The sequence below is a fragment of the Macrobrachium nipponense genome, chromosome 33 (assembly GCF_015104395.2).
Source record: "Macrobrachium nipponense isolate FS-2020 chromosome 33, ASM1510439v2, whole genome shotgun sequence".
Lineage (NCBI taxonomy): Eukaryota > Metazoa > Arthropoda > Malacostraca > Decapoda > Palaemonidae > Macrobrachium > Macrobrachium nipponense.
Genome location: NC_087219.1, coordinates 33,136,790 through 33,164,159, shown reverse-complemented (window position 1 = coordinate 33,164,159; position 27,370 = coordinate 33,136,790). Strand labels below are relative to the sequence as shown.

Below are 27,370 nucleotides of genomic sequence, written 5' to 3'. Positions count from 1 at the left end.
GAGGATTACGAGTTAGATAGACCTTACAGTTCGTTCGGGTTGCCCCAGGTCCCTCAGTGTGAGGCGCCTCTAATGTCTACCAGAGAGTTGCTAGTACATCTTCCGGTATATTTTGCATCTTCCAATCTTGGATGGTCTGGGATGCAGTTTAGATATTTGTCGAGCTTATTCTTAAACACATCTACGCTCACTCCTGATATATTCCTCAGATGAGCTGGCAACGCATTGAATAGACGCTGCATTATCGATGCTGGTGCGTAGTGGATTAATGTCCTGTGTGCTTTCCTTATTTTTCCTGGTATAGTTTTGGGCACTATTAATCTACCTCTGCTTGCTCTTTCTGATATTTTTAGTTCCATGATATTTTCTGTTATTCCTTCTATCTGTTTCCATGCCTGAATTATCATGTAGCGTTCTCTTCTCCTTTCTAGACTATATAAATTTTAAGGATTGTAGTCTTTCCCAGTAGTCTAGGTCCTTAACTTCTTCTATTCTAGCTGTAAAGGACCTTTGTACACTCTCTATTTGTGCAATATCCTTTTGATAGTGTGGGTACCATATCATATTGCAATATTCAAGTGGACTACGAACATATGTTTTATAAAGCATAATCATGTGTTCAGCTTTTCTTGTTTTGAAGTGCCGTAACAACATTCCCATTTTTGCTTTACATTTTGCCAACAGAATTGCTATTTGATCATTGCATAACATGTTCCTATTCATCATCACACCAAGGTCTTTAACTGCTTCCTTATTTGTGATTGCCTCATTATTAGGTCCCCTATATGCATATAGCTTTCCTTCTCTGTCTCCATAATTTATTGATTCAAATTTATCAGAGTTAAATACCATCCTATTTACCTCTGCCCAATCATATACTTTGTTAAGGTCTCTTTGTAGAGCGTTCCTATCTTCATCACAAGTAATTTCTCTACTTATTCTTGTGTCATCAGCGAAACTACTCACTACCGAATCCTTAACATTACTGTCTATGTCTTCAATCATAATAACAAACAATATTGCAGCTAGCACCGTACCTTGTGGCACACGGATATTACCTTGGTTTCATCCGATTTCTCATCGTTTGCAATAACTATCTGTTTTCTGTTGTGTAAAAATTCTTTTAACCATCTTCCTACTTTATCTACGATATTGTGTTTTCTAATTTTCTTTGCTAATATATTATGGTCTACTTTGTCAAAAGCTTTTGCAAAGTCTAGATAAACCACATCTGTTTCATTTCCGCTTTTCATATTTTTGAATATGTTCTCACGGTGGACTAACAGTTGGGTTTGTGTACTTTTTCCGGGTACGAAACCGTGTTGTCCTATATTAAACAAATTATTTTTTATTAAATGTTTCATAATATTTTTCTTCATTACCCTTTCATACACTTTCATAATATGTGATGTTTGACTCACAGGCCTATAATTACTTGCCTCTAGTCTTGACACTTTTGAAAGTAGGGGTGATATATGCTAATTTGTGCTCATCATAAATCTTGCCTGTATCTACACTTTGTCTTAATAATATTGCAAGTGGCTTTGCGATAGAATGAACTACTTTCTTAACAAAATAGCAGGGACTCCATCCGGCCCTGCAGCAGCTCCATTTTTAATTTCATTAATTGCCTGCACAATATCAGCTTCATTAATTTCTATGTCAGCTAAATATTCACTATTTTCTTCCCTTACTTCTATATCATTATCTTCATTATCTATTCTAGGGGTGAATTCTCTCTTATATCGTTCTGCCAGTATGTTGCAAATTTCCTTTTTTTTTCATTCGTTAATCTCCCTTCAATTCTCAGAGGGCCTATTTTCTATTCTTCTTTTATTCATCTTCTTCGCATATGAGTATAATAGTTTGGGGTTTTGCTTGATATTTAATAGGGTTTTTTCTTCCAAGTCCCCGTTTTTCATTTTCTTTTGATTGTATAATCTTTTGTTCTGCATTTTCTATCTTACTTTTTAGTTCTATAACTTTCCATGCATTTTTTTCTTTTGCAAGACCTTTTTTCCACTTTCTGATTTTCTGGAACAAGATCCTTCTGTCTCTTGGTATGCATGAATGATGTTTACTTTTCTTCTTCGGTATATATTTTTCCACTATTTTCTCCAATATTTTATATAATATCTCCGTATTTACCCTTATGTCATCACTTACGAAAATGTTTATCCCAATCTTTGTTTAATTCTTCATTAATTCTGACCATTTTATATTTTTACTGTAGAAGTTGTATTTTCCATATCCTTCCCACTTTTTCATTTCTTGCTTATCTCTATTTTCACTTGCTTTGGAATGAACTGTTAATTCTATGACATTATGGTCTGAAATACTCGCATTATAAACTATTATTTCTTTAACATAATTCATCTCGTTCACAATACTAGGTCTAAGTAATTTTCCTTTCTTGTTGGCAGGTGATTTATTTGTGAATGTTGTATTCTAGTAGCATATCTAATAGCTTTTCAAATTGCCTCTTATCTTCTGCACTACTATTACTCTCTTTTTATATGTATAAGTACAACCACAATCTCCTATTCGTTGTCTTTTCCATTCTACGAAAGGAAAGTTGAAGTCACCAAGATAGGAGAATAGTCCAGTCCTTGTGATTTCTACATATATCATCCAATTTTTCAATTATTAAGTCAAACTCTTAGTATTAGGTCTATATATTACTATGTTCATCAATTTTTCAGATTCAAATTCTACCGCTATTAGTTTCACATTCTGAGTTTACTATATTTCTCATATATTTTTCCTTGTTTTTTGTCTTTCCCATATATTGCGGTTCCCCCTTGATTCCTATTTTTTCTATCTGATCTATAAGTTTGGAACCCTTTTATTTGATCATCATCCCAGTCTCTTGGGAATACCAGGTTTCACTTATATTCATTATATCTATTTTCTTTTCATTTTGGGTTAGTTCTTCTAAGTACTCTATTTTTCTTTTTGAGTTACTCGTAACTAAACCCTGCGCATTCATCACTATGATGGTTTGCGTGTTTTTCTCCTTCATTTAATACTGGTAGTAATAAGGATTTTCCCATGTCTCTTTCCTGTTCTGGTATGTTGTTCTTTTTTTCATTTCAGAAATTCTGACATTAAAAAATCCAACTTTTCCATAATATTTGATCTTCCTTCATCATAATTATTCATTTTGTGTCTGAATCTGCAATTTTCTCCGTTTCTGCAATATCCTCTTGCATAATAAATACAGTTATTATCTCTTGAGTAGAATTTCGGAGGCTGATGCTTTGAAATTTTTTTTGCTGACACCTCTGCATATCTCATTGGTGGTTTGCTTTTCTCTTTTACCTGATATTCTTGATTTCTCTCTTTATTTGTTTCTTTCTTATTTTGGATTTTATTACTTGGTTGGTTATTTATTTGATTATGATTCATGGCTACAGGGTGCATATATTTGCATTTTTTGTCGAACTTACATCCTTTTCCTTCTTTTAGGTTTTTTACATATTTTGGATGCAGATCTCTGCAATCATCCCCATATCCATCTAAGTATGCACATTTACCATATATTTCATAGTTTTGACATATCTTAGGATGTTTGTAGTAACATCTTTCTCCAAATCTGCAATTCCCTCTTTTCAAAAGGTTGCAGATTTTGTCTTTCTTGTCTATTTTTTCCTCTTTCCCGTCATTGTGTAGATCTGGGTAGAGCCTCTTCGGGAATTGCTTTTCTGTTGTCATATCGTAATTTATTTCTTCGTAGGTATGCTGCTTTATTGCCTCATATGTAGTATCAATGAGTATCTCTGCATCCATACTTTTTATCTTGTTCTTTGTTTTCCTTATTTTTCTGTCATTTCATTTTTGTTTACTTCTCTTCCGTTTTCCTCTTCTTCTTTTTCTTCTTCTTCTTCCTCTTCTCTTCATCCTCAACTATTTGTACATTCAATCTTGATTTAATAACATTGTCTATCCATGATAGACATGTTGAACAAAAAATTCTTGTATCTTTTCTCAAATCTTGTATTACCTCAGCACACTGTGGATGGGTCGGAATGTTGCATGCAGCACATTTTCTGATTAGGTTTTGTGGATTGACTATGCTATACCAAACCTTACACAGTTTGCATGCTTTTGGCATTCTTTTTCCTAATGCATCAATTAGGATATTCACAAGATTCACCTTATTCATTTTCTTTGTCGGAATATGTTGGTTTATGTATATTTTCTTTATGAGTCTCTTGACCACTTGGATTTTATTTGGAACTTCTTCAATTATTTTCAAGATGTTTTCATTAGATTTGTTCCAGTTTGAAGGATTATATCCTTCTAATATATCTATGAATGCTTTTGTATCTTTTTGGTTAGGACTGTTGCTGATTTCATAGATGAGAAATGCCAGTTCCCTTCCTGCTACCTCATCGTATTGCGAATCTGCTAAACACGCCAAATTACGCCACCTCTTCCCGCAGTTGGAACTTACTGCCATCTTGTTCTGATTTATAGTATTACACTTGATAAACTAACTTAGAAGACGCTTTATCCTACTATTTTCACACTAATCTTATCACCGATAGTTCACGAACACTTCTAGATATTTCTCAAATTCTAGTCGTATGTTAAACTTGTGATATCTGTTGATTAATCTGACTTCACACGGGTACGTCTCACCAAGCAAGATGGCTACTATGAAAGAGAGTAGAAGTGCTAGTGTTAGGACTGAAGTAGCTGAGGTTGTACCAGAGTTTAGAAGCTATAGGGAGGCAGTTTTGGAAGGGCCGAGGCGAATGGCAGAGCGAGTGGTAGATAGGAGTGTTAGAGCAAGTAACATGAGTGTAGTTAGCCCAAAAAGAGATAGGAGTGCGAGTGTTGGACGAGTAGGGTCAGTTAGTTGTGAGCGAGATCAGTGTTATAGATGTGGTAAGCCAGGACACTGGAAGAATGAATGTCGTTGGGCGTTAGGAGCGTGCTTTGGGTGTGGGCAAACAGGGCATTTGGTGAGTGAGTGTAAGAAAGATAGGGATATTAAATGTTATAGGTGTGGACAGGTAGGGCATATAGCTAGTGGATGTCGGGGGTACCCGCATGAACATAGTTTGCGGCAACTGTGGGACGAATGGCCATTATGCTAGGATGTGTAAAGAACAGCGTGCAAAATGTGTTGAATGTGGAATGGAAGGTCACGTGGCGAGTGTGTGTAGGCGAAAGAGGATGAGTCAGGTTGGGAATTCGGGAAACTAAGTGAAAAGGGGATTCAGTTGGGTGGGTCCTCTAGTATGCGACAGTATGTTCGGGAGAATGCGATGAGTGAGTGGTTGAGGGTGAATAAGTGTGAGCCGAGTGTCAGTGAGCAAATGGGTCTGGAAGATCGGCAGTTAGTGTTGGTTGAGTAAGGAAGAAAGCGGAAGAAGGTAAGGAAAGGGAATGGAAGAGAGAAACGTGAACTGTATGATAGAGGGGTTAGTGTTAGGGTAAAAATGGTGGATAAAGCTACACAGTGTAATACAGATGACCTTGAGGGTGGGAATGATACGTATAGCGTGTGTGGGTTTGAATTGTCAGGGTTTAGCGAAGTTTCACCGGGAAGGGAATCAGGTAGTGAGGATGTAGTTGGCAGTATGAATGAGTCTCTTCGGGAGTTTGGCAAGAGTGTAAATGAGGTAAGTGATTTGGAGGCAGAGTTACGAGAGATGTTCGGACAAGAGTTAGAGGGGGCAGATGAGATAGTGAATGGGATTTGGGGGATGGTAGTGAGGGAGATAATGATGGTAGTCTGACTGGAAGTGATCTGGGAGAAGTTGATGGCGGTGTAACTGAGAGTGTGTATGAGGGCCCTCAAACAAGATCCAGGGGACCTGCATCTGAGCATCCGTAGGTGTTGCGGAAGGCTATTTAGTATGGGTGTTGTGAGTGAAAGGAGACGTTGTCAAATGTAACAGGGGAGGAAATATGGAGGAGTTATGAAGTTCCATTTGACAACGTCTGTGTGTGTGTTTGTGAGAGAGAGAGAGGGGGGGTGTAATTGCTGTATGGATAGTTAATGACTGAATTGGTTGTTGGTAGGTTCTGGGCTGTTTGCTGTTGGAGGTCTGTGTTTTGAGTGAGTGTTTTTGAGTCAGTCTTTAGTAAGAACTGGTGAGGTTAATTAGTGACAGCAGCGGTCTTTGAAGGAATTGGGAGTTCGTTGAGTTTTGTGTGTTTTTGTTTGTTATTGTGATTGTTAGGTTAGTGTTGTTTGATTAGAGTTGTTGTGCCTGTGCTGTTGTGATTTTTGTGTTTGTGCAGTGGTCTTTTGTTGTGATATGTGAGGATGTGTTTCTTGGTTGGTTGCTGTGTTGTTTGGTGGTTGTGTTCTTTGGTTGTTGTTGTGTTTTTGAGTTGTTTTGTGGTTGTTCTTGGTTGTTGTTGTTGTGTCCTTGACCAGCGGACAGCACAGGATAGCCCCGGAGTAACTGGAATGTTGGTAAGTACGTGTGTTTTGTGTTGTTTTTGTTTTGTTTTTGTATAGGTGTAGGTCAATTGTCCTGCTGTATGTGTTGTGTAATGAAAAAAGTGTGATTGAGGGTGGATTTTGGCAGGTGGATCGTTTAGGTTAAGGTGGGGGGGGGGGGGGGGGGTGGGGGGGGGGGGGGGGGGGGGATTTTGCACTTGTTTTTTTTCTAGCTTGTGATCCCGCCACATCGCTTATCTTGATAAAATAACCCTTTTGATGCGTGCTTAACTAAAATTTGTTCACATGGAAATGTAAACTATCATGATTAAGTTAATCATGATTAAGTGGGCTTATTTGGGGAATACCTTTGTCACCTAGCACTGTTCTTTAGCTGCCATCAAGTGAGAACACCTTGATAGTCTCCTCCTGACAGCCGTGTTGGAATTTAATTTGTGTATTTGAGTTTTTTTTTTTTTTTTTTTTTTCTTCATTTAAGCATGGAAAAGTAGTCAGTAATGGAGGCTTGAGGGGCATTAGTGATTGTGGTGGACCTGCATTTCCTTCATCTTAGTGATCACTGTTGGTTACCATATACGTAGTTGGTTTTGGGGGGGGGGGGGGCAAATTTGTTCCTGTCTTAGGAAGGTTTCGGCAGAGGAGATAGAAGGTATCCTACCACTTCCTCCAGGTATACACTTTTCCCTAGGCCAAGATGGGTTATGCTTGGGAGATTGGGGATCATTACACAAACTCTTACTATGCAAACTGCTACCGTCTGCAGTGGCTGCAATGGAGCACCGACAATTCCGCGGAGGACAATTCTGCTTAGAGACAATTCAGCTTGGAGACAATTCTGCACATGACGATTCAGAACAAGGACTATTCAGCACAAAAACATTTTGCGAAATAAAAAAAAAAAAAAAAAAAAGCATGGAAAACGAAGACAACTGTCATCAGATTAATTTTTTATATGTAGCATATTGAATTTTTAAAAGTAGACAAAAATATTTATTGAAATGACATAGTATAAAATATTCCCGTACAAAAATATTCATACTAATTTATATCTGCAATTCATGAGGTAGCTTACATTTTGTAAGTATTCCAATTTGCTCGATTCCCATATTTACTAACTGGCGTTTTTATTCCCTTAGCTGTTCTCTGATATTTTGCTTTTTTCCTGGAATCGTTGTATGATGCTTTTACGTTGCTTGGAACCTGTGGTTATTCAGCAATGGGACCAACGGCTTTACGTGACTTCCGAACCACGTCGAGAGTGAACTTCTAACACCAGAAATACACATCTCTCACTCCTCAATGGAATGGCCGGGAATCGAACCCGCGACCACCTAGGTGGGACGCTAATACCATACTAACCACGCTGCTAAGGCGCTTACTGGAATCGTTGTGTCCAGCTCTGATTCTCAGTACCCTTTTCTCTGCGTTGTCTTGCTGCAATTTCAAAAACTCCACAAACTTATAAAAGGTTGGGTGGTTATAACCCAATGTTAACTGAAGACTTCGGTGCCACCCTTCTAACGAGTTATTTGGTCTTTGGTAGGTCTCCCTGCACCCGATCAAAAGTAGCCCATAACTCAGGTTTAAAAATATCATCTCTCCAACGGCGTAGGAAGGGACGACCAATCCACGTATCCTCAAAATAATTCGTAAACACCTTGCAAACATTCAAATACCTCGCAAATATAATCAGCTGGCACAAAAGCTAAGGCTATCATCTTTCAATGTTTCCGAATATGCTCTTCGCTCATATAACTAAGATTTAAAGCCAGTATTTTCCACCATATGCACTGAGCCAGATGAAAAAAGTAACCATTTATTTGCGTGCCCTCCTCAAACACATTTGAAAATCCATTTTGAAAAGCCTTTTCAAAATCACAATGCATAGTATCAGGCGTCATATCTGGGGCTAAATTCAAAATTGTCCTTAATTAAGTGCCCTTTCTTATGAGTCATTTTTTGAATTTAAAAAATTATTTACGAATAAAAACTAATTTGATCACTGACTTCTTAATTTTCCATGCTTTAGCTTCATTTCGCCAGATATTTCGCCAAATTGTCTTTGCGCTGAATAGTCCTAGTACCAAATCGTCATGTGCTGAATCGTCATGTGTTGAATTGTCGGCGCTGAAATGTCCTGCGCGGAATTGTCGGCCCACGGGTGCAACTACTAGGAGTTCAACATTATTGAGCTTTCAGTAGCAGCCATCTTTCCATAGAGAGGATTAAAATTCAATCTGGGGGGCATTGAGATGAAACATGGGTAATTTCCTTCCTCCTCCTCCTCCCATGTAGTTGAGCTCATTCTCATCTTCTCTTGTAACTTCCACCAGTAGGGAGAAGATTCCTCTAAGAACAAACAAGATATCCTGTTGTTTTGAGTGGGTGGTGACGGTAGGATGTTCACTATAGGTAGAGCTGTCATGGATCTTGCAACTAATTTGGTACCCTGGTCGATCCGTACTTCTCTAATATGAGAATTGCTCCCCAGCAGTGTTTTGTTAGAGCCCATGTTACCCAGTACCTGGTGTGTGAATGATCTCCGGAGCCCGGACATGTATGCTGGCCAAAAACCCGAAACCACCCCTTTTGAAGTGAAAAGGGCCAAACTGGGGTTAAATAGCCGAAACCACCACTAAACAAGTGAAACTGGCCAAACTGAGTATGAATTTTAACCTTCTCGCCCTCCCATGTATTGTGTACAGGCACTCCAAGCCTTTCCATGTCTTCCTAGAGTAGGAGAGCTCAGTCCACTCTAAGGTGCAGATACCCGTGTAGCTCATTTTCCAATACAAAGTGATTTCCCCATTCTGCTGCTCTTAGTGTTCTCTCGAGATTCCTTGTGGCATAACTCTCACCCAGGTTAAGTGGACCATGATTGTTGATGCAGAGGATTTTCTCTCCAATTGGAGCTTTCATTCAGCAGGCTTTGAACCTCTTCATATCTACCTTTGTTGAATCAGGCTTTCTGAGCAGCTCTGATCAGTTTGATCAATCTTACCCTACTGGGGCTTTAGCTTCCATGGAGTTACTGAATTTGGGCTCTGCACTGGCCCTTGAGACAAGGCTCAGACCTTGCTGGGACTGTTGTTCCTTGATGAGGCTAATTGGTGAGTATCCCAGCCTTTTCATGTGGTACTTGGAGGGTTGAAATTAATCTTGTGCTCATTAATTCCAGGGTTTGTGGTAGAAAATCCAGAATTGACAGTCTGATGAGACATGCAAGAACTATTTCCTTTCTCTGGGACCTTACTGGTTGTCCAGATGAGAGGCTTCTGTGCCTGGTGTGAACTGTTTACACTACCAAAGTAGGACCCTACCTCTAAAGTCATTAACAGCAAACAAGTGGTAGGTGCTTGAGAATATCACTCCTCTTCCCGGTTTTTTGACATATCAATTTGAGCTTACAATGCTTTCAACAAGTAAACAATTATTTAAGTCAGGGGTGTGGAATATTTTCTGGCATTTTGCTGTAATTCCTTGGTAACATAAACAATAAGGGCTGCTGTCTGGAAAGTCAGACCACAAGGAACTCACTCTTGTCAGACATAACTCATAGGTTACAAGCTTTTTCTCTGGGTCTAGTGGTGGCTGCTCGGCAGGTTGTTTAAACACCCAGCTTATTTTGGACAGAGAAACTTCTCTCCAGAGGTGGTCTTGAGCATAAGGTTTGGGTTAAACGATAGATTGCATGGCTTCTGTCCATTTTTCCTTCTTACTGTCTTTGGGGCAGCAGGCTGCTGATTATGCAGGACCAGCTTACATATGTAGGTTGCTAATCAATTGAACAACTAGTCTTAAACTGGAATGGAATGTAAAATTTAGGCTAAAGTCCAGTGCTAGGACCAGTGAGGTCATTCAGCTCAGAAAGAGAAATTGAAAGTGAAAGGTTTTAAAGCTTTAATGGGAGGAAAATCTCACAATTGCACTATGAAACCATTGTTAGTAGAGGGTTTTGATTGAACTGAATATAGAGGTTAGGCCAAAGGCCAAGCACTGGGACCCATAAGGGTATTTAGAGCTGAAAAGGGAATTGACAATATGTAAAAGGTTTGAAAGGTGTAACAGGAGGGAAACGCTGCAGTTCCACTAAGAATCAATTGTTAGGAGGGTGGAAGGTAAGATAGGAGAGAGAGAGAATATGAAAGGGGTTGCAGCTATGGGCCAAAGGCACGGGCAAAAAACCCAAGTATGTATTACCTACAGTGCACCACATCAGGTGCACTGACAGCACTAACCCCCTATGGGAGTTAAAAGAGGGTGGAAAGTATGATGGAAGTTAGAAAATATGAATGGAGGCATAGTAAAAGGAATGAAATGGGTTGCAGCTAAGGGATGCTGCAAAGTGCTTCAGCAGGCAAGATTTAAGAGTCCCTCTGCTCCTTTTACAAAAAAGGATGAACAGTGCTGTTCTGAATCCAGCAATCATGTTAACTAGCTACAGTTTTCTCATAACTTCTGCAACACCTGTGGAGCACCACTCACTTTTCCAATCATTTATTTAAGTGATGTTCTAGGTACCTACACGAAAGTCCCTACCACTTTGGCATCCCCATTAAAAGGTTATGGGAGTCACATTATTCAACTTAGCTTACTCATTTTTGTTACATATTGAGACATTTCTGTCATTTCTTTACTAGTTTTTAACTGCCGGTTGGCCAACAGTGATGACCCCATCTAAGGAATGAGTTTCCCACCTATAAGCAGATGTTTTTTGCATTATTTAGGAAAAATGCAACTACATGCGTACTATAGTTTAATATCTTTTAATGCTTCTTGTAAACTATTAGGGTGTCGACGGTGTCGTTTCAACTAAAATTGACATTTACAGTAATCACTTCTGATATTAGTTTTGTGGTTTTTCTGCAAATTCATTTTCTTTTGCTCTAAAGTAATTTTGGAGTCGAGTGACTTTACTGTTTAATAGCGTTCTATACAAGAGACTTTGCCAATTTTCAATACCAACAAAGGTGGTGAAATGGACCTCTTGATTTTATACATCGTACATATATTTTTTTTTATCACATGGCTCTAAATCTGTATGAATGTTAACTTATGCTTTGATTCTCAGGAGGTATGATTTGAGGAACTTTTATTCATCCATTGGTGGTCGACATTCGACAATAATTACTGCTTTTAAGATCATCACGTGGTCAAGATTTGAATCGGCCCTGAAGCAAAGGTTTGACATATACCTCCTTGTGTTTGCTTACCACAACACTTTAGCAGGTATGCCAGCCATCCAAAGTTTCTTTTGTATTACGAGTAATTCAATCCATATTTACTATATATGTAGTTGCGTTAGTAGAGAAGGTAATTGAGTAGGGAAAATGGTGTGAAGCCTAGCTAGTACTTATTAAAACTACTAGGGGCTAAGTTATGAGATAATGAAGAATTAGATTTAGATGTAGGAACTGGTGATGCTTGTTCCTTTTAGATTTGCTTCATAACTCAAGTATCATAATTCAGAGATTTCAGAATAGTATTTACTGTAACTGTTTCATATAATTATCCATTATTCACAAACTCCACATAGTATTGAAAACAAATCCTTTAAAGAACACTCGCCAATCTTTTCACTTTATCCAGCCAGTATTGAAATCTAGGGTTTTTGTAATTTGAGACATATAAAATATCTGTCATGAACAATCAGGCCAGCCCTGTGTTGAACTATTTTTTAACAACAATAATAATAATAATGATGAAACCCACCGCTTCATTTTCTATATAGCCTGTCTTGCAATCATATATGTAATTCATTTTGTTAGACTACACTGTTCCATTTAGTTCAACAAGAAGGGTGTGCAAACAATACATTGTTACTTTAACTGACTTTGCAAAATAATGGCAGTATCCTCTGATCCAGTTTTGAAGCAAAGAAAAAAACAGGTTCTTACATTCCTTTATGAAAGTTATCTTACAACTTACAACCTCGTACATAAGGAAAAAATAATTACATAACTGCAAGTGTGTAGAGCTGAATGCTTTTCTTATGGAAATAAACATGTGTTATTGCTAACCAATGAAAAATATGAATTCAGCTCCTGTAACCCTATGTATCATTCAATGCAAAATGCATAACAGTGAAAGTAGAATAATGCTATACTACTAGCTGAACAACACTTTGCCTACTGACTGTAAATGGAACCAATGAAGGTATATTCAAAACTTGAATACACACCAGATTAGGATTATACATCTGATGTGAACCAGTGTCTACAACCTGTTAACAAGGAAAACTACAGGTCAAGGCTACTCCTAAGGGACTTCAGGATTTATCTTAGGTAATAATACACTGTCCTGCATAAAAGATTACGCACTGGCTTTATATATTAAAAATATCCATTTAGAAATTACTTCTATAATTTTGTATATTATGACTTGTACCAGACATCGCATTTGGTATGATGCCAATGAAAATGTTAGAACTAAGTCATTAAGACTGACAACTAAATTAACACTGCATTAAAAGGTGTAATGAATAGAGAACTGAACACATCCAACACACGAAGTAAATTTAACAATACACGAGAAGGTGATTACATTTTTGTGAACTGCAAGACTTTTATGTCTGTGTGTAGAGATTGTCCAGTTGTCCTACAAGAATGTGGAACACACGTGCTCAATAATACTTGAGAAACAGCATTGAAAAAGGTTTTAGAGACAGAAGACAAATGCTGTACTTGAAGGTTCCTTGAAAGGTATAATTCAACAGTTAGTAAGGACTGTAACTTGAATATGTATATGTAAGAATGCAAGTGATACCATTTCTACATACAGCTGAACCTAAACCATTTTGCATATGAAAACTTCTGCATAATAGGATATCCAACATTCCAGTAATTAAATAAATGCTGAAGTATCACAGTAAACAAAACTATCAGGACACACCAACACTTAAGATCTGGGAATAGAAAAGGAAATTAAGAGCTAGAAAAGGAAATACAAAGTCCAAAATAGCACATAGTGATGACTGGGCATTATACACTGAAATGAAAAATGGCATGGTAATCCCACTAGAGCACAAATAGGCCCTTTTACTCTAAACAGACCTACAGCTACTGGTTTGGGTTTACATCCTAATGCGTTCTTCTTTCAGGTTACAAACCTTTATTACTCTCCTGGGGTGACTAACATAAGGGACCTGTTAAACAATAGTACTTGATTACAGTGTTTACTAAATCCTTGATGAAAGGCTTTCTATGCAACAAGTACTTACTTTGTGACAAAACTAAGGATCATGGGGCACCACTATCCAAGTAAAACACCGAGTAATGAAACACGGAGTAATGGGGACTGGTAAAGAATGACAAATGTACTTCCCTAAATACTTCTCCAGTAATACACAATAAAATGAACACTGTTTAAAACTGTATAATTTATTAAAGACTTGCCAAGAAAACTGCTTCCCAATGTGACGAGACTGCCAAAAGATCTTGGGAGGAAACAATACTGCTTGGATAGTGATACAGTAGTGTAAGTAAAGGAGAGACAAAACTACAGCCAAATGGCATATCACTGACAGTCTAGAGTAGCTGGGAACAACCTTATGAGAAGTTTTAACAAAATATACACCTTCCCAGTAACATGCAAGATAGTGGTGTACTTCCAAAATTGCTTCATGTGTATAGTATCTTTGGCACCTAAAATAGATAACATGTCACACACAAGACTGACAACTCTTCATGGCGAACATAAAAGAAACATTTTATTTCACACTTAAAACAATTAACGGCACTTGTTAAGCCAGATACCACAGTGCTAATCATTACACCAGAAAATTTTAAATGCAAAGTGCATTTGAAACAATCTCTGATGTTTAAAATTTTCAATAAGCATTCAAATATGCAAAATCTTAGGTTTCACTGCATGGTTTCCGTAAGTCCAGATTATGTAGTCTGTGACAAAATTGTACTTATATATTAGTGTACTGAAGAACACCTTGTTCTTATTGCTACAGCATAGAACCATCACCCAACCGATCTTATTCTACAAGGCATTCTTAAAAATTATTAAATTTTTATACATGTTGCACTGGGTTTCCTTGTGATTAAATAACGCTGTAAATGAAAATGTTTAATTTTCAGTAACACCCTCTCATTTTTTCCTCTATAAACTAAAAATGCTTTAATGATATCTTAAGTAGTTTATAAGTAATCAGAATTATACTAAAGCATAGTATTTTGAATTTGAACGGTATACTGTATATTTGTAATTTTGGATATCAAACAACTCAGCAAAAAAATAAAATAAAAGGCAGGTACATTTATTATATAAACAAAAGAGCTGACATTTGTACATCTTTTAATGTTACTTACTACCATGTATTCTTCAAGATGCCTATTTTACACTATATCTTTTCATGCCAAGAAGCAAAAATCTCTCAACAGCAGATATACTATCAATAGTATGTGTGTAAAGATGCATATAATCCAAGCTATAGTCTGCCTTTCATAAATTTTGGGGAGAGGGCCTCAACTGCCTGCACACTATGACCTCCAGATAGTGTCAAAATATAGCACTTGCAATTGCCTACTACCCTCAAATGATAGCAAGATTAAGGGGGTGGGGATTATACCATATATAAATAAGAAAGCAAACATATATTCATATATACTGTATATGGTAAGGAGAATCACCTCCTATATTTCTACTAACATTATTACCGTAATCATGATCATGATTGAGAATTTATTTAACCAAATCTTGTCCCAGACAAGATTATAGAACTTCAGAATAAAAATTGCATAAGTTGAAGCATGTCTTTCAGTCACCAACACCCCCAGATATTACATCAAAATAAAACTTGTTGTACAATAAACAATAATCATGTATTGGAATGATTTGTGTGTTGTAACTTTTACTGATATTATACTATATTTTTCAGATACCTGGTAACACCTTTGCCTAAACATGACAAAATTCTAAAAGGATTCTAGCAACCAAGATATTTTGTACAGAGAAACTATTTTCTCTTTTTCCAAAATCACCGATAGTCTTGCTTCACTTTAACAGAAATTTAATGTTGTGATATCTGGTGACGTCCATAGATGCTTCTATACAGGAGGTAGACACTTGTCAATAAATTTCTTGATGTCAGCCATTTCCTAAAAATGGAGAAAAAATGCATATGTAACATTGAGAAAAACTAATACTGCATAATCGGTAAAAATAGCAAGGCTCTCTGGAAAATTTTTGTAAAAGAAATCTAGAAATAGAAGTACATACTTAATGTACATAGAAATAGAAATAGAATGTACATACATAGAAATAGAAGTACAACAAACACAATATGCACATTTTTTATCACATGCACATTTTTTATCACAAGTCCCTTTTGTTAACTTAGGTATCATAAGCCAATAATACTTCATTACAATGAAGATCAACATCTTTCTGCCCCATCTTGCCACAATTATACAGTACATGGTGGACTTCTAAAGTAGCTCTAGTTCACCTAGGTGAAATATATGAAACTCCAAATGTCCTTAGATTTTACTTTTATCTTCAGTGCTCAAAATAAAATCCTAATCCTGAGAAACTCTCCGGTTGCTTGGATCAAAAGCACAGCAGCTGTCTTCAGAACTTTGTAAAATTCATGGAGTACACTGGAAACATCAAATTGTAAATGAGGAAGCTGCTGAGTCATCTGGTAAACAAAGGCTGAACATGACTGCATCAAGAAACTTTTTTTTTTTTTTTTTTTTTTTTTTTTTTTTTTTTTTTGTAAAAAAAAAGTGAATGAACATGGTCCTTGTATTATAAACTATTTTAATTTTAGCTTGTCCAGCACCTAAAATCAGTGCTTTAAGTAGCTTGTTTAAACATCGTTGATTTTAACATGATAAATACTCTAATTTAATCCAAGGATGCAACACTCATTTACCATATTGATAGTTAAAGTAGGATAACCAGAATAACTGAAGGATGAAGGGGTTATGACTGACTCGTTTCCTTCCATTTCAGCAAAGGAGCAGCTTGCTGTCGTGGTTATACATAACCTGACAATCCTTTAGATTCCTTGAATTCAATGATCATCTTTTGGGAGCTTTGTGTACTAAAAGAATTTAATACAGAAGCTTCTGAATAAGAAGGAATGCCTTAAGTCAAGTGTCGGCAACTTTGTATGTACTACAAATTAAATGGCTTAAACTGATCAGACATAAGAGCTCTCTTCATTCTTGTAGTGTCCACAACAACTAACACCAATGTCCTAACATCACTGTCTTTAGAACCATGTTCATGGTATAAAGGTAATTAAATCTGTACCTGTAGAGGGAAGGATCTGGTTTGCACATGTTGAAATGATATTATTGAGATAACCACCATTTTTTATTCCATTAAAAATATTATGCTAAATATTATGCTAGTTGTAAAATATATCTGGATTTGGTTGGACATATCAACAGTTATACCACCAAACATTACCACTGCTACCCTGTCTAATTAGACATTTTGATTTCTACAACTATATTATTTTATGCATTGTAATTCTTAGTTTCCTTGTACTATTTCTATTGTAGGTTTTCACCAATTCTGCTAGTCCAAATTAAGACGTGTCAGCCCTTGATAGGGGCCTTTGTTTTATCCATTGTAGCAGCTGGAAACTTGCAGGACATGCCACTATAATGAAACGGCACAAAATGTATGTTATGTTCGTTAGAATCCAGAGATTGGAGCACCATTCCAGGCTTGTTGTGTTACAGTAGGTGACACAGCTCATATGTGTTAACAGATAGCACTAAATACCAATTCAGCATTTGAGAGAGCAAAAAAAAAAAAAATAAATAAATAAATAAAATAAAATTGTCAAGATACTCTAGCATCTTTAAGGAGTATATTTGACTCCTAGCCTGAGGAAGCATAAGGAATAGGAGCATATTAACCCTCTTACGCCGATTGGATGTATTAAACATCGAGTCAAAATGTCTCCCGTATGCCGATTGGACGTATTATACGTCGACTCAAAAAAGTTTTTTTTTTTAATTCGCGGAAAAATACTTATAGGCCTACCAGCCGAAAACTTTTGAATCACGCGCCTTGGGGGATGCTGGGAGTTCACGGATCAAGGCGCTGTTATGTTTACAGCCGTTGCGCAAGCGCGAATTTCTTTCTTATCGCACTAAAAATTATCAGTGACATCTCAAAAATTATTTCGTCACCGACATAATTTTGCACCATTTTAAATTATCCGTTACATGGAGTATTATATATGAAAATGTGTGCAATTTCATGTAGAAAACAACAAAAAAATACTCATGATTGTAGCTTTTATCAGTTTTGAAATATTTTCATATAAATAATGATAAGTGCCAAAATTTCAACCTTCGGTCAACTTTGACTCTACCGAAATGGTCGAAAAACGCAATTGTAAGCTAAAACTCTTATATTCTAGTAATATTCAATCATTTGCCTTCATTTTGCAACAAATTGGAAGTCTCTAGCACAATATTTCGATTTATGGTGAATTTATGAAAAAACTTTTTCCTTACCTCCTCGCAGCAACTTCCGATAAATTTTTTCGTGCGATTGTCCTAATGTTTGCACCATTTTAAATTTACCGTTGCACCATTTTAAATTTACCGTTACAAAGTTTTATATATAGAAATGTGCGCAATTTCATGCAAAATACAACTAAAAAGAACCCATAGTTGTAGCTTTTATCAGTTTTGAAATATTTTCATATAAATAACGATAAGTGCCAAAATTTCAACCTTCGGTCAACTTTGACTCTACCGAAATGGTCGAAAAACGCAATTGTAAGCTAAAACTCTTATATTCTAGTAATATTCAATCATTTACCTTAATTTTGCAACAAATTGGAAGTCTCTAGCACAATATTTCGATTTATGGTGAATTCATAAAAAAAAAAAAAAAAATTTCCTTACGTCTGGGTGGTAACTCTTCCGAAAAAATCAGAAATTGGTTCACATGACTTGACTTTGAACCACCTCTGTTTATACCGTGTATCACTACCGCACTGTCGAGAGCCAATCTGATATGAGTCTCCTCCGGAGGACAGAGCTTCATTAAGGTCAGAAACACTGCCATAGCTTCCAGGATGTTGATGTGAAGCTTTTGGAACTGAGGTGACCAAGTACCCTGAACCTTGTCGTGCTGTGAATAACCTCCCCAACCTGACAGTGATGCGACTGTATGCACCAGTAGGGTCGGGGGAGGGAACTGCAACTGTAACTCTTTGGCTAGGTTTTCGGCCATTGCCCATGGACGTAGACGTTCCTTGGGAATCAGAGGTACCCGGCCGAACTTGTCGCGACACTTGGCATTGGCCTTTGAACGTCAAACTCGATTGGTGTCCTTGAGCTTGGCTTTCAACAGAACGTCTGTGACTGAGGCAAATTAGAGCGAGCCTAGGATCGTCTCCTGATTCCTTCTCGAGCCTTTTTGCATTTTAAGAATTGGCTTGTTACCTTGGCATCCCCTTCCCTGATGGAATGGAAAGATTGTGTGAATCCAAGCCCCAATGGATACCTAGACACTGGAACTTGGATTCTGGGGCCAATCGGGACTTGGTCCTGTTGATCTTGAAACCTATATATTCCAGGAAAGATATGACCTCGTCCATGGCTTTCATATACTTGTCTTTGGCCATCTCCCAGATTAGCCAGTTGTTTAGGTACGCCACCACCAATAAAACCTGAGACATTAGCTCCTGCACCACTACCTCCGCCAGTTTCGTGAAAACCCTTGGGGCTATATTCAGCCCGAAGGGCATCACCTTGAAGGAATAGGCTTCTTTCCCTAGTTTGAAGCCCAGGAATGGATGGAAGTGCCGAGCCATCGGGACATGATAATAGGCGACTGTAAGATCTATAGAGGTGGTGAGGCCCCCACGAGGAAGTAAGGCCCGTACCTGAGAGATGGTCAGCATTTAGAACTTGTCGCAAGGAATGTACAAGTTTAAACGGGACAAGTCTAAGATCACCCTTCTTTGGTCGGTCCCTTTCTTTGGGACACTGAATAGACGACTCTGAAATTTCAAGTTCTTGTCCCGGAGACTGCTCCCTTCTGGAGAAGATCCCTGGAGTAATCCATCAACCCTTGGGTTGGATGCTGATAGATGGATACTATGCTTTCGGCTCAGCTGCTGAACCCCCAACGATGTTAAAAGAGATATAGCCTGCCTCCTATTTGAGGAACTTCATTGAGATGATGAGGGTCAGGTTCCTTTTCTGACCATGCACCTCTAGCTCGCCCTTGGGCTCCTGTTCCTCCTTGGTAAAAGGTTGAAATACCCGATTCTCATAGACCGGGTTAAAAGCAGGCGACACTGAATACAGTGGTGGAACCTGTTGGCTAGCCGACGGCAAAAGGAAGACAAATTGATGCTGTTGCCGAGGCTGAGCCTTAGAAGATGAAGGTTGGGGAACTTGCTGAATTAGAACAGCTTGTAGCACAGGATGCTGTTGCGGAACTTGGAAAGGTTGGTACCTTCTTTGACCCTTCCTAGCCCTAAAACTGGAGGAAGAAGACTCTAATTTCCTTTTGAAAGGAATGCCCCAACGCAATCTGATGCTTTGAATAAAACATAATGCCTCGTTCTGAACCTTGTTTACTGCCGAAGCTGGGAAGAGATCTGCACCCCAGATTGAGGAAGCCAGAAGCTCGTTGGGTTCGTGCCTGATCGTAGCCTCGGATAAAACATGCTTCCTGCCATTTCTCTTAGTAACCGGAAAGCCGTACGAGTCACATTGCATGCTTAAAAGTAACTACTCCGCAATGACCTTAAACAGCGGTTCATGAGCGTACTCCAGAGCCGCCGTCTCCGTCATCACTAGAGAGTTAAGAGACCTTGCAAGACGTGTACTAGCATCAAATTCGGCTTGGATCAGTGCGTTTGACAGAGGCGCTTACTAAACAAGTTGATTGCACAGTTTGGCTTAAGCTTGCCTACCGAGAATGTAACCGGCAAACTTCCCACAAATTCTCCCTACCTGGGAGTAGAAATGATGTGGGATCTGTCTTGCTAGGCTGGGGCTCTTCCCGAGTCACTGCCTGAAGGGTAAGTCCTGCTACCTTTTATGTAAAAGGTAAGGAGTTCCTGTCATCAGACGTAAACATCGTGAAAGGGCTTTTAAATGCTGTTACCTTAGTATTTGAACAGATCCACTTCTAGGCTCCATATCCATACTTGATGAGCCTGATTGCTAGAAAGGATAACAGTCCCCTTGGAGACCTTGTCCTTCCTAATCGAAGCTGCCTCTATAAGCCTAACATAACCTCTAAATGGTGGTCATAACCTTTCGGGGAAGAACTCGAAATCCTCAAGTCTACGTGTACCACAACCTTCTGCAGTCAACATCCTGCTAACAAACGGAGCGAAATTCGCTACCCTCCAAGGATCACCAGGGTGGAACGGAGGGAGCGTGGACCCGTCAGGCATGCTCTGACCTTGCACCAAGTTACTAGGAGGTCTCAGAACTGCCAACTCCTGTCTGAGACCTGCAATCAGGGAGTCCTGTGCACCTAAACTTTTAAAAACACCCTTTCAAACCTTGCTGCGACTTAACTGACTAAGCTAGCAAGACCACTGACCTGATTTAAAATATTCGTGTTGAACAGGTTTTTGCCGACTAAAGGGGAACCTTCCAGCCCTCCCTACGGTACCTTATGAGGTATCCGATCTCAAGACGTTGAAGGGATGGGACTTGAGGGGCAATGGGAAGAGTTCTCTCCTTAAGGCCTTGGCTTTGTGTCTGATTGGCTTTTAAGCAAGGTTTTACCCGAAGGTTTTCTCTTTAATCTAGGAATCACAGAGAAGGAATGCAACCTGGGAGGGGGCAAACCTCCTGTGAAACCCATGAAGGAATTGGGAGTAAAGGGAGAGGAAGAATCAGAGTCACTCGAGGAAAGACCCCGGTGACCAACTAGGCTAGCCTCATTAACACTGTTACCTGTAACCATATCTAGTGTAACGGGCAAATCCTCACTACTTCAAGTGAGACTACTTCCAAACCAAGGTCCAGCAACTCTGCCTCTTGCTGTTCCATAACTGAATCTTGAATTGATTTGATAATTGGTATTGCGACTTTTGGGTCAACGTATCTGGCAGCTTTCCCGGCTGGGAAGGCTGCCATATCTTGAGGTAGAATATAAGGCTTAGCTTTCCCTACGTTCTGTCCAAAACCTCCAACCCAGATCTTGAGGGTGGAGAGTGCAGCATGCTTAACAGACTGCTCCGTCTGTAATGCAAGGAATGTGTCAATTTCGAGTAAAATCTTTGAACATTATCCTTACATATGTTGATTAATTAATGTAATTTAATTTAAAGAAATTTATATTATTTATTTATTTATTTTTTTTTTATTTATTTATTTTTTATTTTTATTTTATTTATTTATTTATTTATTTATTTATTTATTTTTTTTTTTTTTTTACACTAACAAAAGTAGTGTAATATAATTCCATCACAATATGCATAGAACAAGCCGTGCGGTAACCTGTTGTACAAGGCGTAGCAGCAAAGCAGTTTTCGTGATGCCAGACTACGGAACCGGAAAGCAATACTGCGCACGGGGCATGGTTCCGGCAAACATCATGGTTGCACGGATCCTGTAGACCGGCAACCAGACACTGAGTGGCCTGTAAGTGCAATAATATATAAGAACAATTGCACAGACTTATTAGGATTATTATGATAATAATGTCATATGCCGGAGCACTCAGGACTGAAATAATATATATATATAAAAAATATATATGTATATATATATTCATATATTTACGTCCCGGGGACCGTGTAATAATTAAAACCACCCGGAGCTGTATGACCCGGAGTGGGGGGTACTCGAAGTAACCCGGGTACGGCCACATGAAACTCGCAAGTTTCCGTGGCAAAAGAAAGAAAAATATATATATATATATCATATATTTATGTCCCGGGGATGTGTAAGAAATAAAACCACCCGGAGCTTTATGACCCGGAGTGGGGGGTAAACGAAGTAACCCGGGACGGCCACATGAACTCGCAAGTTCCGTGCAAAAGAAAGAAAAATATATATATATATTATTCATATATTTTACGTCCCGGGAACTGTGTAAGAAATAAAACCACCCGGAGCTTTATGACCCGGGGTGGGGGGTACACGGAGTAACCCGGGACGGCCACATGAACCCGCAAGTTCCGTGGCAAAAAGAAAAGAAAATGTTATTGTTATAATACAATTAAGTTTGTTCATACTTACCTGCAGATATATATATAGCTGTATTCTCCGAAGTCCGACAGAATTTCAAAATTCGCGGCACACGCAGTGGGCGGCCAGGTGGTAGTACCCATTCCCGCCGCTGGGAGGCGGATATCGGAGATTCCCTATTTCTCATCATTCATTTTATCAGTTGCCACTGTCTCCTGAGGGGAGGTGGTGGTGGCACTTTAATTATATATCTGCCAGGTAAGTATGAACAAACTTAATTGTATTATAACAATAACATTTTGTTCATGAAACTTACCTGACAGATATATATATAGCTGAATCCCACCTTCGGATGGTGGGAAGAGACAGAATAGGATTTTTGGGAAACTAAATTAAGTAGATGATATACATCTTGGTTCCTCACCTGTTAGCATGGCCGACTTCGTGATTACTGTCACCAAAGTCTGCTTCTGCGTTACTAGAGTTGCCAGCGAGGTAAAGACCTGTAATGCTGGTGCGCTCTAGATGATCTGTCAACGGGGGCGTGACCACAATGTGACTAGACCATATGACCATACTTCTGAGGGCAACGAAGCTAAAACCACCACCTGACCTAACCTATCAAAGTTAGTTCCATAACTTCTAGGCTAAAGAAAAGGAACGCGCCTCAAGCGACCAACCCTTCAAAGTTAAAAGCACACCTATCCCTTTTCTATAGGATAGGATTCGTGTTGCTTGCTGCCCCCAATAATATATCTACGGATATGTATGGTCCTAGCGACTTACAGATCTCAAATGTCGTCTTCACATCCCGTCGGGAGTGTGAAGCGAACACAGAGTTGCTTCGCTAAAGCGTAGCACTCAGGATGTTACTGAGTGTCATGCTCTGTTGAAATGCTTCCGAGGCCGCGCCCTCACCTCTTGAGCATTCATATTAAGAAAAAATCTCAAATCTTTATGCAAACATAATGAATGAGACTTCTTAAAAGAACTCCTTGACTATAATGCCAGGGTGTTCTTGGACATGAACCAGTCTGGTCTTTTACGGAACACCGCAGATTGTCCGTTGACCTCGACTTTCTATAGTTTTATTAAGACAAAACTTGAGAGACCCGACAGGGCACAGGACTCTCTAATGCCTTTGCCCAATAATTTGTGCCATACCCTTGGTCTCCAAGCCTTCGGGTCAAGGGTTAGACAGGTTTTCGTTCTTATCAAGAACGGAAGGCTTAGAGGACAGACCGCATTATGTCCTTTAAAGCTAAAACCTCTGATGATGGCTAAAAGCTCACTAACCCTCTTTGCCGTGGCTAGAGCGGTTAGAATGTTAGCCTTTCTGGTCACGTGTATTAAGTTCGCAGAAAGGATAGGTTCGAAATGCTTTTGGCATCAGAAACTCGACTACGTCTAAGTTCCATGCCGGAACCTGCGATCCAGAGAATTTCAAGATCTCCCCAGACCTCAAAGATCGTGAAGCCTTTGTTGTTTGACAGAACCGAATCTCTGAGCCTAGAGGCCATCAACAACATATTTGCATATTCTACAATAGTTAGGACTTCTATCTTATCTCGTACTTCACATTACGGAAAGATAGAACCATAAAAGAATCACAGAGGTCGAGTTGGAGGAACAGTCATTTCCCTTCACTATCCAGAAACGGCCCGCTCCGATTGAACACTGAAAATAGGCAGCACTGCTTTGCCTTGGCCAAGAGACTGCCATTAATCTTGAAGATCTTATCGCTTCTCGATAGTCTGAACGCCTTCAGACTCAGAGAGGAGAGATATTAGATACTTCACTAAGTGACGATGTTAGATTACACCGATTCTCTCGGGAAGGGTCTTTGGACAATTTCTCTGAATTACCTGACCTCTGTGAATCCAACCTCTTAGAGGCCAACATGTGGCGACTAAAGCTAATCCCTCTAGGATCATGAATAAGGGGAACAATTTAGAGGAAGCTCCTTCGTCTTCAATATTACGAAAAACTTAACGAAAGGACGCCCTCAGTCTCTCCTCACTTTCGAAATACTTCTAAGTGAGGATTACTCAGACGTCAGTAGTTGTTACCTTCGATCGAGAAGACCCGCACGGACGTGCACTAGTTTAACGAACCTCTTGAGGATCGTTACGTTCCGTGCCCAAGCCCATAACCAATTCTCTCTTCTTGAGCTATGAAAGAGCTGAGAAATTATCCGAGATGATTTGGGCCACTCGATCCAAACTCACCCTTCGAGGAACTGGAGAGCCGACCAATTTGGCTTCCAATTCTTTCAGACAATGTGCCAGAACATCTGTTCCTCTGTTCGGATGTCTGGCACCCTCTCGCTATCACCCGAGGTGATCCTCAAGCCGTTGAGAGAAAATTAGAATTATTACAAGATCTTTGATGTTATTCCAATTTCTTCGTGAGGAAAAAAAATTGTAGAGGTCCTGAATTGCTGTTTATTCAGGGAAAACAAGCTTCTCCAGCGAGGAAATGGTCCCCAGCAAACTCATCCATTCCCTCACTCAGCCTGCTTCCTTCCCTAAATAAGGCTGCACTTTGCATAAGCAGGAGAGCATTATTATAGTGCTATGCCGCGGTAGATTCGTACAGAATTCTGTTACCGTGCGGTAAACCCGCACCGAACAAGTATAAGAGATATCTTGTTGAAATTTTCTAAGTAAACGGAAGGCATGTTCATTCATGATTACTAGAAATTTCCTCAACCCTAGGCTAAAATCCATAATTGTAGGGCAGAGAGACGCAACCAAACGCGCATGACACCGAGCTGGCCGGTACTGCGTAGATCACATCACAGTAACAGCAGCCCTTGTTCATCGTCTCGCACTATCTGCCTGAGTTGCCAGCTACTCCTTTTACGAAGGGATATATGAAATTACGAGCAAACGGAAACTCTCAAGCAGGCATATTTTAAACTAAACAAAAATTTCGCTAAATACAGAATCTGAGTTGGTGTTTGTCGTAACAATACTTGAATAGTTATTCTTACTCCGAAAACTCTTGGAAGGTTGAAGGGAGTGTCAAATAAATACATTAGAACAACAGTTCTTTCGGCTTCTATCCGCAGAGGTAAATACTATATGCGTATATGACTTGACCCATGCGTTAGCAAAATGACGCAAAGATAAACTACGTAAGTATTGTAGTAATTTGAACATCGAATTCTCTACTACATCTTTCCTCGACGAGGAAGAGAGAAAGAAAGGAAAACGACTGTCCACGTTCTAATGAATGAGACTTTTTAAAAGAACTCCTTGACTCTTTGCCAAGAAAAGGGAGTAATATTCGAATAGAGATCATCAAGAGAGAACCGAGGATCGAAAAGGACCGTTCAATGTTCTTATGATATTGGACATAAGACTTCCGGATCTAGTCTACAAGTCTTTTTCTTACTCCCCGGATGAGCCTCTGAAAATGAATGAGAGCTCTTCCGAAATTTGTTAATGAGTTTATCCGCTTAACTATAAAAACGTTAAAATCTATGTCAATGAGAACTACCCCATTTATGAGGGGTCCCCCACTTAAATGACAAAACGTTTAGTATCTTGACAATGGGGAAAACGTCCTTACTAGACAAACTATTAGCACTTTGCTAATAGGGGAAAACCCTTTAACATGACCGAAAGTCACCCAGGAATCCGAGTATATAATCTTCCCGATTCTCAGAGAAAGTAGAATGAGAGGAAAGAGGGATCGAAGAAAAAAACAAAAAATTTCGGGTATGTCTCTCCGCTAACTCCGAATCCTTTTTAAAAATTTCTGTAAAGGAATGTCCTGTGGAGAGTCCTGAAAAAACCTCCTCTTGACGAGCGTTTATAAAGCGTCAAGCGTCCTAAGAAACGTCCTGAACAGCAAATAAAACGCCTTCTACAAGTCTTTTCTCTCGCAAAGCGTCCCTGCCGAGCTTCCACCGAAGCGTCCTGGCGAATGTGCACAAAAGCGTCCTCATAAGCGTCCTGGAAAGCGTCCTCAAAAAAACGTCCTGCGTAGCTAAGAGCGTGTCTGAGCAGAGAACACCAAGTCTTCTGAACGACGATTCAGAGAGGAACTCGTTGAGCGCCCTGATGCATGCAAGTCCCGCCAAGAGGCGTCCTGGCGAGCGACCTTGCCAAACATCTCAATGTTATGACGAACCGCGTTTTGCGTATGACGTTGAATATTTTCAAGGGACGTCCTCATGCGAGTCTCCATGGAGAGCCGCACGCTGCTCCTGAAGTGTGTGAACACTAAAGGAAGACGTATGGCTTTTCGTCTTCAAGACGGGCCTTAAAGACCTTCATACCTTCTTACAAAGACAGTGGCCGCCTGTGCAACAACTCGCGTCTAGTAATGCAAAAGAACATCTCCAGAAACGCACTCAGCAAAGGAACGCCGAGCGTCCGAAAGACACCCTCGCAAGGTGCTTGCCGAGCGTCCTGGAGAATGTCTCTACTTATAGGACGTCGAGCACCTCCAAAAGCTACCTCACGTCTAAATATTGCCCTTCTTATGCCGAACCAGAGACATAAGTTGTTTGACTGTGCAAAGCAGCTTGCCGGACGTCAAACTTATCAGCTTGCTTTTTTCGAAGTAAAGCGAACGTACATAACGTATACGGAGCGCCATGAGGAGAGGAGACGAATACTGAGTTGCTCTCCAAAAGGTGGAATCTAGAATGTCCTTGATTACCAAATTCTTTTGGAATGCTAGCGAGGTTGAAAACAGCTCTAACTTCATGAGCGTTCACTCGCAGGAGGCTCAAATCACTCTTCTGGCAAGATGAATGAGCCTCCTTAATAATGTATAC

The 27,370-nt window shown here is 39.3% G+C and overlaps 1 protein-coding gene and 1 long non-coding RNA gene across 2 annotated transcripts in view; one reads left to right on the top strand and one right to left on the bottom strand.

Moving 5' to 3' along the window:
- Positions 1 to 27,370, top strand: part of LOC135203072 (uncharacterized) — a 49,254-nt gene that overhangs the window by 4,811 nt on the left and 17,073 nt on the right. The window contains exon 2 of the long non-coding RNA XR_010311855.1: positions 11,496 to 11,653. This is a non-coding gene — a long non-coding RNA (uncharacterized LOC135203072). The remainder of the gene's footprint in view (positions 1 to 11,495; positions 11,654 to 27,370) is intronic.
- LOC135203071 (acyl-protein thioesterase 1-like) overlaps positions 12,315 to 27,370 on the bottom strand; it is a 51,740-nt gene continuing 36,684 nt past the window's right edge. The window contains exon 7 of the mRNA XM_064232678.1: positions 12,315 to 15,531. Coding sequence (XP_064088748.1) covers positions 15,481 to 15,531 — 51 coding nt within the window. The 3' untranslated portion in view covers positions 12,315 to 15,480. The remainder of the gene's footprint in view (positions 15,532 to 27,370) is intronic.